Raw genomic sequence first — 13,067 nt, 5'->3', positions numbered from 1 at the left:
GCCCCCATAGATTTGGCTTGCGAAGTCTCCAAGAGAAGCAAATTTCATCCAATCCGGTTGTAATTTGGAACATGGTGTTAGTATATGATCTTTAACAACCGTGCCAGAATTGGTCCATATCGGTCCATAATTATATATAGCCCCCATATAAAACATTCTCCAGATTTGACCTCAGGAGCCTCTTGGAGGAGAAAAATTCATCCGATCCGGTTCAAATTAGGCACGTGGTGTTAGTATATGGTCGCTAACAACCATACCAAAATTGGTCCAATCACACAAAAATTGGTCCATATCGGTTCATAATCATGGTTGCCACTAGAGCCAAAAATAATCTACCAAAATTTTATTTCTATAGAAAATTTTGTCAAAATTTTATTTCTAGAGAAAATGTTGTTAAAATTTTATTCGGTTCATAATAAAATTTTCATCATTGTCAAAATTTTATTTCTATAGAAAATTTTGTTCAAATTTTATTCGGTTCATAATAATGGTTGCCACTCGAGCCAAAAATAATCTACCAAGATTTCATTTCTATAGAAAATTTTGTCAAAAGTTTATTTCTATAGAAAATTTTGTTAAAATTTTATTTCTGTAGAAATTTTTGTCAAAATTTTCTTTCTATAGAAAATTTTGTCAAAATTTTTATTTCTATAGAAAATTTTGTGAACATTTTATTTCTATAGAAAATTCTGTTAAAATTTTATTTCTGTAGAAAATTTTGTCAAAATTTTATGTCTACTTTGTCAAACTGAATTATATACGTATTGGATCGATCTTTTTTGATTTAATATATACCACGTATGGACTTACATACAATTTAGAAGATGGTGTTAGGAGGTTTTAAGATACCTTGCCATCGGCAAGCGTTACCGCAACTTAAGTAATTCGATTGTGGATGGCAGTCTTTAGATGAAGTTTCTACGCAATCCATGATGGAGGGTACATAAGCTTCGACCTGGCCGAACTTACGGCCGTATATACTTGTTTTTATTTATGACATGTACAACAAGAATTACTTTAAATTACTTACATTGAACTCCAATGGCATTCTCTGTTTGAGCCATTTGCTTATCAGACATTCGCCCAGCTTGATTGTGACGGCATCAGATTGATAACCCAATAAGATAAAGACATTACGGTGTTCTCAGTACAAACACACAATTTTATCCATATTTTATTTTGAGAAATTTCTGATTTTTTATTCACTCTACCATGCGATGGGATGTCTGATAAAATTATTTCCAGGTGTGAAACGCATTAAACTATCTATTTTATTTATACAAAGTATGATCGGGGAATTTTCACAAACTTTACTATAATACATTTGTTTTCAAAGTTTCTATAGAAATTTTCATTTTTTGTTTTTTTTTTATTGATCAAATTTCCTACAGGAAAGACATTTTGCAAAATTCCATATAGAAAAGAAATTATAATCATTATTGTTTTGCTTTCAGTTTATAACCTTAGGCTTTCGTTTCAGAATTACCACATTCTTCATCAGAATTATCAGAATAAATTCGTATAATTATATATTTATATAACCCCAAGCGAATTACACTTGAACCTCCCGCAAAAAAGTTTTCTATAGTCGGCTTTGCTTTAATAAATTTGTGTACAAATATATCACATTTCCTTCGATGATTTAACTTTGTCAAAGGATTTATCGGTTTGAAAAAATTTTCACAAAATTTACAATAGCAAAACATTTTTTCGAAGCAATTTTGACAAAATTTCTCATGGCAAAGACAATTTTCTTAGCAAAAAATCTTGTTGAAATTCTCTTACCAAAGAAATTTTGACAAAATCTCATATAGAAAGAAAATGTTGACAAAATTTTCTTATAGCAAAAAAATTTTTTCAAAAAATTCCTGTAGCAAAAATAATGTTGACAAAATTTCACACAGCAAAGAAATTGTTGACAAAATTTTCCATTTCAAAGAAATTTTTACAAAACTTTCTATAGAAATAACATTTTGACAAAATCTCCTATAGAAAGGAAATTTTGGACAATATTTTCTATAGCACGGAAATTTTAACACCATTTTTGCCAAAGAAATTTTGACAAAATTCCCTATAGCAAAGAAATGTTACAAAAAATTTTCTAGCAAAGCAATTTTGATATAATTTCCTTTGTCAATGGAAGTTTGATCAAATTTGGTATACCACAGCAAAGAAATTTTGACAAAATTCTCCATAGCAAAGACATTTTTACAAAGCTTCCTATGGAAATAATATTTAGACGAAATTTTCCATAGAAAAAATTTTTGACAAAATTGTCGATAGCAACGGAATTTTAACAACATCTTTGGTAAAGAAATTTTGACAAAATTTCCTAAAGCAAAGAAATTTTGACAAATTTTTCTGTAGCAACGAAATGTTACAAAAAAATTTAAAACAAAGACATTTTTAAAAAATTTCAAATAACAAAAAAATTTTAACAAAATCTTCTATAGACAAAATTTCCTGTAGCAAACACAAAATTTTCCACAATAACGAAATTTTGGAAAATTTTCCCATAGTAATAATATTTAGACAAAATTTTCATAGATATGAAATTTGTACAAAATTTCCTATGGAAATTAAGTTTTGACTAAATATTATACAGTATTTTTTTTTTTTTTTGTTTACAAAATTTCCTATAGCGAACAAATCTTGGCAAAATTTTTCATAGCATCGAAATTTTAACAAAAGTTTAGCCAATTAAAGAATTTGTCAAAATTTCGTATAGCAACGCAATGTTGAAAAATTTCCCACAACAGAGAAATATTGACAAAATTTCCCGTAGCAAAGATAGTTTTACAAAACTTCCCATAGAAATAAAATTTTGACAAAATTTTCTATGGCAAATATTTTTGACAAAATTTTCTATAGCAACTAAATTTTAACAACATTTTTGGCAAAGAAATTTTGACAAAATTTTCTATATACAAAAATTTGTTAAAATTTTCTATGGCAACGCAATGTTGAAAAGTTTCCCACAACAGAGAAATTTTGACAAAATTTCCTATAACAAAGAGAGTTTCACAAAAATTTTGACAAAATTTTCTATGGCACAAATTTTTGAGAAAATTTTCTATAGTAAAAATTTTTGACAAAATTTTCTATAGCAAAAATTTTTACAAAATTGTCTATAGTAAAAATTTTTGACAAAATTTTTTATAGCAACTAAATTTTAACAACATCTTTGGCAAAGAAATTTTTACAAAATTTTCTATAGCAAAGACATTTTAACAAAATTTCCTATAGCATATATTTTAAAAACATTTCCTATAAAAGTAATAGTTTAAATTGAATTTTATTGCTATAGGAAATTGTGTAAAAATTTCTGTGCTATGGGAAATTTTGTTGAAATTTTTTTGCTATAAGAAATTTTGTCAAAATTTTTCCTATAGAGAGTTTTGTCAAAATTTCATTTCTATAGAAGGTTTTGTCAAAAATTATTGCTATAGAAAACTTTGTCAAAATATTATTTCTATAGGAAATTTTGACAAAATTTTGGAGCTATAAAAAATGTTATTGAAATTTTTTGACAAAATTTTTTATATCATAGAAATTTTGATAAAATATTCAATATCAACGTAATTTTAACAACATCTTTAGCAAAAAAATTTTCACAAAATTTCCCACAGCAAAGAAATTTCTATGGAAAAGAAATTTTGACAAAATTTCCTATTTCCAAAGCAATTTTGACAAAATCTCCTATAGAAATAAATTTTTGTCAAAAATTCCTATAGAAATAAAATTTTGACAAAATTTTCTATAGAAACAAAGTTTTTACTATTTTTTTTTATAGAAATAACATTTTGACAATATTTTCTATAGAAATATTATATTGACAAAATTTTGTATAGAAATAAAATTTTGGCAAAGTTTCCCTTAAAAAAAAGTTTGTTAAAATTTCCTAAAGAAATATAGAAATAGCAAAAAAAATAATTTGTCAAAATTTCCTGCAGCAAAAACAATGTTGACTAAATTTCCCACAGCAAAGAAGTTTTAACAAAATTCCCCATAGAAATAAAATTTAGACAAAATTTCCTATAGAAATTAAATTTTGCCAAATCGTCTATACCAAAGCAATTTTGACAAAATTTCCTATAGCAAAAACATGTAAAAATTTCCTATAGAAATATAATGTTGGAGAAATTTCCCTACAGAAATAGCAAAAAAAAATTGCCAAAATAGCATTGAAATTTTAACTAAATCTTTAGCAAAAAATTTTTTTCAAAATTTCTTTCTTTAACAAATGTTTTCAAAAATTTCCATAGCAAACAAACATTTTGATAAAATTTCCTGTAGCAAAAAAATGTTTCCAAAATTTCTTGTGGAAATAAAATTTTGTCAAAATTTCCTATAGCAAAAAAAAAAAAATGTCAAAATTTCCTATAACAAAATATCGGAGCGAAATTTACGAAGACTGTTGCACTAAAAATTTAAAATTTATATAAAAAAGTGGCAAAAACCCAAAAGTTTGGTTAGGTATATATTTATTTTACAGAGGTTTGTTACAAAAAAATGTATAGCAAAACAATTTTGACAAAATCTCCTACAGCAAAACAAAAAATCATATAGAAATAAAATTTTTCCCAACTTTCTGTAGAAACAAAATTTGGCAAAATTTCTTATAGAAATAAAATGTTGACAAGATATTCTATAGCAAAAAAAAATTCTTCAAAAATTCGTGTAGCAAACAAATGTTATTAAAAATTTGCATAGCAAAGAAAAATGTTTTTGGTGTTTGATCGAAACTGGGTTTGAACCCAAGTATGCAAGACGGGCATGGGCATGGCTTCCAAAACTTGGCTCATAAATTATCAACGCTGCCACTATTTTATAAACAATAACCGAAAGTCCATGGTGAAGGGTATTTAAGTGTCGTCTTGTCGTCGTACCCTTTTTTAATTTTGATAATCTCAACGATATATAATCTGTATACCAAAATGTGAAGATAGTATTGACTCCAAACGATATCTTATCTTGGATCTAAAAACCCAAAGAAATTGCAGATAAAACTCACACCAGCTGAATTGAGGTTAGTATCTCAACATATCTTACGACGATTAGATCAACGAAGTAGATCTCACCATCGAAGAAGAAGAAAAAGGAGAATAGACGAAAATGAATTTTTGGTTAATTGTGATTTGGACATTAATGTCAACCATCTTAAGTTATTTAAAAGTCAAATACAGTTATTGGGATTTGAAAGGATTGAAACAGCTTAAGCCTCATTTCCTAGTGGGCAATTTGGGAAAATTGAAAAGTTTGGATCATAGTCATTTTATGCAGGCGATATATGATGGCTTTCACCGACAGGCCAAAGTTGTAGGGGCCTATATTTTCACAAAACCCATAGCAGTCGTCATGGATTTGGACGTGGTCAAGGCCATATTGATAAAGGATTTCAATAAATTCTCCAGTCGTATGGTTTTTCACAACGAAGAGGATATACTCAATAGAAATCTATTTAATCTGGAGGCATCGGCATGGCAACCTTTAAGAAATAAATTTACTCCAGCATTTTCAAGGGAAAATGTGGAATTTATGGTGCCCACAGTGAAAAGAATCGCAGACAATTATCTGAACTCCATTAAAGGGAATCTTGAGACAACACAAGTTGTGGAAATTCACGATCTCAGTAGACGTTTTACTATTGATGTTATAAGTGAAGCTCTCTTTGGCATTGAATGTCATAGTTTGGAAGATCCCAAGGAAGAATTATATCAATTAGGAGAGAAATTTTTCACAAGGAAAAATTTCAATATCAAATGGCATATTTTTAAGCAAACCTATATGAGTGGCCAAGGATTTTTTGGATTCAAAAAATATCCTCAATTTATAGAGAATTTTTTCCATCGTGTGGTCCATCAGGGTATTGAAAGGCGTGAGGAAGAAAATATCGAGAAAAAGGATTTTATCGATATTTTATTGAAAATGAAGCGGTCTTCCTCAGATATTACATGGCGATATAATGATGTAGCCCCACAGCTTTTCACATTTTTTGAGGCAGGTTTTGAAAGTTCAGCTTCTTCCATTACAAATGCTTTATATGAACTGGCCAGACATACGGAGAAACAAGAGAAATTAAGAAAGGAAATTTTAAAAATTCTATCCAGATATGACAATGAAATAACCTATGAAGCTCTCAGGGAAATGCCCTATTTGGATCAGGTGATACAAGGTAAAAAATCCACAATCTCAATAATTCTAAAAATTTGTTTAAAAATTCCAAAAATCCCCCTAATTTTAGAAATTCTCCGCCTGTATACCCCCTTTGCCTATGTACAACGTATGGCCAGTGAGGATTTCCTAGTTCCAGGATCAGATATAACTTTGGACAAAGGTACAGAAGTCTTTATACCTGTGCAAGCTATACATATGGATGAAGAAATTTATGAAAATCCCAACGAATTTAGACCAGAACGTTTCAGTCCCTCAGTGGAGATTAAACGTCATACTCAAGCATTTTTAGGTTTTGGAGATGGACCAAGAAATTGTATTGGTGCCCATTTTGCTCTTCTACAAGTGAAAATTGGTCTTGTCCAACTTTTATCAAATTTCCAATTTTCACACTGTGAGAAGACATCTAAAGAAATTGAATTTTCCAAGCATAGCATAATAAGAACTCCTGCGCAGGGTATATATCTTAAGGTTCAGGAGTTGAAAACATAGTAGCCATATGCAAAGACTTTTGAAATACTGATGGAAATTTGTATTGAATAAAAAAATATGAAATAAATTTATAAATTATTCTTTTTTTTTTGATTGAATGTTTCTATAGGATAAAACTTTGACAACATTTTCTATAGGAATAAAATTTTGACAAAATTTTCTATAAAAATAAAAATTTAATAAAATTTCCTACATAAAAAAATTTTGACAAAATTTTCCATAGAAATAATATTTTGACAACATTTTTTATAAAAATAAAGTTTTGACAAAATTTTCTTTAAAAATAAAATTTTAGCAAAATTTTCAATAGGATCAAATTTTGACAAAATTTTTTATACAAAAAAATGTGACAAAGTTTTCCATAGAAATATAAAGAAATTTTGACAAAATTTTCAATAGAAATAAAATTTTGACAAAATTTTCAATAGAAATAAAATTTAAAAAAAAAATCTATAAAAAATAAAATTTTGACAAAATTTTCGATAAAAATAAAATTTTTACAAAATTTTCTATAGAAATAAAATTTAAAAAACTTTCCTATTAAAATAAAATTTTGACAAAATTTTCGATAAAAATAAAATTTTTACAAAATTTTCGATAAAAATAAAATTTTTACAAAATTTTCTATAGAAATAAAATTTCCTTTAAAAAAGAAAAAAAATGATAAATTATAGCAAAATTTTCTATATTGATAAATTTTTTGCAAAATTTGACAAAGTTTTCTATAGAAATACAATTTTGACAAAATTTTCTATAGAAATAAAATTTTGACAAAATTTTCTATATAAATAAAATTTTGACAAAATTTTCTATAGAAATAAAATTTCTTTGTTTTGTTATTGTTGGTTTTGTTCTTTAAGCATAGTTGTTGTTTTTTGATTTCAGCTTAAAACCATGCATTGACTAAACTACAAGTGTAGCTTAACCAACAGAGTAAAAGAATGTTTGTCAAATGTATTTGGACAAAGCCCTATAGACTGCAAGATAGTTGGATGGACGCACGTTTCGGAATTACCACATTCCTCATCTGCATCCTCGACTTGCAGCAAAACTATCAACCAATTATCAGAATAAATTGAGGCAGTTCATTAAACCCAACAATGAACCACACTTGAACCTTCCGAAGAAAGGTTTTACATGATAGCCGGATTTTGCCGAAATAAATTCGTACAAACATGTCTCTTTACCTATTTTGACAAAATTTTCGATAAAAATAAAATTTTTACAAAATTTTCTATAGAAATAAAATTTTGACAAAATTTTCTATAGAAAGGAAATTTTACCATTAAAAAAGAAAAATATACAAAATTATAGCAAAATTTTCTATATTGATAACTTTTTGCAAAATTTGACAAAATTGCCATAGAAATAAAATGTTGACAGAATTTCTAAAGAAATAAACTTTTGACAAATTTTTTTATAGAAATAAAATTATGACAAAATTTTCTTGAGAAATAAGATTTTGACAAAATTACCATAGAAATAAAATTTTGACAAAATTTCTAAAGAAAAACAAAATTGGCAATATTTTCTATAGAAAAAATGTTTACAAAATTTTCTATAGAATTAAAATTTTGACAAACTTTTTATTGAAGTAAAATTTCGACAAAATTTTCTAAAGAAATAAAATTTTGAAAAAAATTTTCTATACAAATATAATTTTGAAAAAAAAAACATAAAATTTTCTATAGAAATAAAATTTTGACAAAATTTTGTATATGAATAAAATGTTGACAAAATTTTCAATAGAAATAAAACTTTGACATTATTATTAAAATAAAATATATAAAATATATAATAAAACAAAATTTTGAATAGAAATAAAATTTAAAAAAATTTTCGATAAAAATAAAATTTTTACCAAATTTTCTATAGAAATAAAATTTCCTATAAAATTAAAATTTTCTTTAAAAAAGAAAAAAAATTGACAAAATTATAGCAAATTTTTTATATGATAAAATTTTCTATAGAAATACAATTTTGACAAAACTTATTATAGAAATAAAATTTTGACAAAATTTTCTACAGAAATAACATTTTGACAAAATTTTCAATATAAATAAAATTTTACAACATTTTCTTTAAAAACGAAAAAACAAATAGACAAAATTATAGCAAAATTTTCTATATTGATAAAATTTTGTAAAAAATTTTCTATAGAAACAAAATTTTGACAAAATTTTCTATAGAAATAAATTTTTGACAAAACTTTTTATAGAAATAAAATTTTGACAAAATTTTCTATAGAAATAAAACTTTGACAACACTTTCTTTAAAAAAGAAAAAATAGACAAAATTATGAAAATTTTTCTATATTGATAAAATTTTGCCAAAAATTTTCTATAGAAATAAAATTTTGACTAAGTTTTCTGTAGAAATAAGATTTTCTTTAAAAAGAGAAAAAATTGACAAAATTATAGCAAAATTTTCTATATTGATAAAATTTTGCAAAATTTGACAAAGTTTTCTATAGAAATAAAATTTTAATAAAATATCCTATAGAAATAAAATTTTGATAAAATTTTCTATAGAAATAAAATTTTTATAAAATATATATAGAAATAAAATTTTGACAAAATTTTCTATAGAAACAAAATTTTAATAAAAAGTCCTATAGAAACAAAATGTTGACAAAAATTTCTATAGAAATAAAATCTTGACAAAACTTATTATAGAAATAAAATTTTGACAAAATTTTCTATAGAAATAAAATTTTGACAAAATTTTCAATATAAATAAAATTTTGACAAAATTTTCTTAAAAAAATACAAAATTATAGCAAAGTTTTCTAAATTGATAAAATTTTGAAAAACATTTTCTAAAGAAACACAATTTTGACAAAATTTCCTATAGAAATAAAATTTTGACAAAACTTTTTATAGAAATAACATTTTGACAAAATTTTCTATAGAAATAACATTTTGACAACATCTATATATATAAAATTCAATCTATGTTTGTTTATTTGTTTGTTTGTATGTTCCGAGTTGGCTCCGAAACGGCTGAACCGATTTACTTGAAACTTTCAGAGATCGTAGGGGGCGTTCATGTGGTGAAAATAGGGTACCTAATTTTTTGACACCTGGTCGCGGAGGGGGACCTTCCCTTTGTCGGACTTTTTGAAAATTGGAACACAGTTGACCGATTTGCTTGAAATTTTCATTGAAGGTTGGGTTTGGTATCTAGACAAAGATCCGCTATTTTATATTTCGATATTTGGCGGCGGAGGGGGGCTTCCCCTTTGTTCGACTTTTTTTTAAGTACAGTGAAAAAACTAAAATTCTCTAAATTATCTGAGATTCACAGAGAACATGTGGTGAGGTTATGGAATTAATATGGGGTACCTGATGATTTCATATGTGGATGAGGACCTCCCCCTTGCTCTACTTTTTGAAACTTGGAATAAAATTATGCGATTTGCTTGAAATTTTCATTGAATGTTGGGGTTTGGCATCTAGATAAAAATCCGCTACAATATTTTTAGATATTTGGTCGGGGAGGGGGACCACCCCTTTGTCCGACTTTTTTTTAAAGTACAGTGAAAACAAAACTAAACTCCCCGGACTGAAATTTTGCGGAAAAAATGGGTGAGGTTATGAAATTTATATCAGGTTCCTGATTTTTTAATAAAAATAAAGGGGCATAGGGAAACACCCGCTTCTCTTAACTAAATACAGAGAAGCAATTAAACTTTACCGAGTTACTTGAAATTTACGGGGGACGGGGGAGAGGTTACGATATTAATAGTTGATACCTGATTCCGTCCTAAAGGACGGAAGAGAGGCCGCCCTTTAGGCTTATAATTTGCTTGACATTTTCTGGGACGTTTACAAAAGATACGCTACATCACTTTTCGATATTTGGTCGGGGAGGAGGTCCTCCTCTAAAACTGCAAAAAAAAAACAAAAATTCTTAAGTTTTCTTGAAATTTACAAAGGCAGTGGAGGAAGGCTATGAACGAAGGAAAGTTTCAAGAATTTTCAGGGAAGGTTAGGGGTGCTATTCCCTACGGAGTTTGTTGATATTGCGTCGGGGAAAATGACGTCCCTTTAAAACAATAGAGCAAAATTTAAACATCTCCGATCTACTTGAAATTTACAGGGAACGTGTGAGGAGGTGATTAAACGTATACATGATTTTTAAATTAGTATATGATTTTTCGATATCTGGTTGGGGAAGGGGAAAATTGAAATAAACTTTGTCGATTTACTTCGATAGAATTTATAGGGACCATTGAATAGTTTGTGAAATTAATATAGGGTACGTGATAGTCCGATATCAGGTCGGAGTAGAGCGAAGGTGGGGAGAGGGTTCCCTTTTGTCCGTTTTTTTTTTTTTTCTTAAATTGAAAGTAGAGGGTTGTCCGTAAATGGGAACTCGGTACATAATTTTATGATTTTTCACAGTGGGTGCATCATTTTCCAACATTTTAGCAAATGTTAATGTGGTAAAATTTTTTAACTACTTTTGCTCATTCCGATTTATTGGATGGGAAACAGTAATTCTTTGTATGTTATTATAATATAGTGCTTAATTTTCAGACATGTTGGGGAGAAGGATACCTTTCCTTGACAAACCACACTTAAAATTCACAAGAAATATAGAAGATTGTCCAACTACTTGAATAGAGAACATTATTTAAAAAATTTGGAGGAAAGGGACACCCTCTCCCCAACATTTTTTAACACGAACCGTTTTACATATGCATATCCGCCGTATTTGTAACTATAAACGAAAAAGCAAGTAGTTCGATTTGTTTGAAAGAATTCAAAGGATATGGTTGACTAAGTTAACGCAAAATATTCCTACAAATACACTTCGGAAGGCGCAGCGAAGCGGGCCGTGTTACGCAGTTTTCTATAGAAATCAAATTTTGACAAAATTTTCAATATAAATAAAATTTTGACAAAATTTTCTTTAAAAAAGAAAAAAATAGACAAAATTATAGCAAAATTTTCTATATTGATAAAATTTTGACTAAGTTTTCTATTGAAATAAAATTTTCTTTAAAAAGAGAAAAAAATTGACAAAATTATACAAAAATTTTCCATATTGATAAAATTTTGCAAAATTTGACAAAGTTTTCTATAGAAATAAAATTTAAATAAGATATCCTATAGAAATAAAATTTTGACAAAATTTTCTATACAAATAAAATGTTGACAAAATTTTCTAAAGAAATAAAATTTGAACAAAATTTTTCTATAGAAATAAAATTTTGATAAAATTTTTATAAAATATCCTATAGAAATAAAATTTTGACAAAATTTTAATAAAAAATCTTATAGAAATAATACTTTGACAAAATTTCCGATAGAAATAAAATTTTGACAAAATTTTCTATAGAAATCAAATTTTGATAAAATTGTCTATAAAAATAGAATTTTTACTAAATTTTCTATAGATATAAAATTCTGACAAAATTTTCTTGAGAAATAAGATTTTGACAAAATTACTATAGAAAAAAATGTTGACAAATTTGCTATAGAAATAAAATTTTGACAAAATTTCTATCGAACAAAAAAATTCGAAAAAAATTTTCTATAGAAATAAAATTTTGATAGAATTTCCTATAGAAAAAAAATTTGACAAAATTTTCTATAGAAATAAAATTTTCGTTTTGTTTGTTATTGCTGGCTTCTCTTCAATCGTTATTGTTGTTTTTGATCTCAGCTGAAAGCCATGCATTGACTAAACTACAAGTGTAGCTTAACCAACAGAGGAAATTTGGGCAAAGCCCTATAGACTGCAAAATGGTTTGTTTAGGCAGTAGCCGACTATTAAACCCTTTTTCGGAAGGTTCAAGTGTATTTCACTTTAGGTTGAGTGAATTACCCGAACTTATTCTGATAATTGGTTGATAGTTTTGCTGCAAGTAGAGGATGCTGATGAGGAATGTGGTAATTCCGAAACAGCTGTACATCCAACCATCTTGCAGTCTATAGGGCTTTGCCCAAATAAATTTGACAAGCATACATTTCCTCTGTTGGTTAAGCTACACTTGTAGTTTAGTCAATGCATGGCTTTCAGCTGAGATCAAAAACAACAATAACGAAATAAAATTTTGACAAAATTTCATTTGAAATAAGATTGTGACAAAATTTCTATAGAAACAAAATTGTGATAAAATTGTCTGTATAAATAAAATTTTAACAAAATTTTCCATAGAAATAAAATTTTGACAAAATTTTCATAGAAATCAAAAACAGTAAAATAATTTTTTTTATTGGGTAGTTGTATTTTTTTTTTTTTTTTTGATAAAATTTTCTTCAAATGTTGGTATATTATTTTTGGATCGAGTGGCAACCGTGCCCATATCCCATATTCTGGGCCGTGATGAAATTTTGAGTAGATCGAGCGATGTCTGTCCATCCGTCCGTCTGTAGAAACAGCGCTAACTT

The 13,067-nt window shown here is 26.9% G+C and overlaps 1 protein-coding gene and 1 pseudogene across 1 annotated transcript; one reads left to right on the top strand and one right to left on the bottom strand.

Annotated features, from left to right (window-relative positions):
• Positions 1 to 13,067, bottom strand: part of LOC142224473 (putative cytochrome P450 6a13) — a 32,606-nt pseudogene that overhangs the window by 18,257 nt on the left and 1,282 nt on the right.
• Positions 5,058 to 6,733, top strand: LOC142223591 (cytochrome P450 6a8-like). Its single transcript, XM_075293471.1, has 2 exons — positions 5,058 to 6,175; positions 6,245 to 6,733. Exons 1-2 carry the CDS (start codon positions 5,116 to 5,118, stop codon positions 6,664 to 6,666), a joined length of 1,482 nt encoding a protein of 493 aa, XP_075149586.1. The 5' UTR covers positions 5,058 to 5,115; the 3' UTR covers positions 6,667 to 6,733.

This window comes from Haematobia irritans, chromosome 2 (genome assembly GCF_050003625.1).
Source record: "Haematobia irritans isolate KBUSLIRL chromosome 2, ASM5000362v1, whole genome shotgun sequence".
Lineage (NCBI taxonomy): Eukaryota > Metazoa > Arthropoda > Insecta > Diptera > Muscidae > Haematobia > Haematobia irritans.
This window is presented reverse-complemented; position numbering and strand designations above follow the sequence as displayed.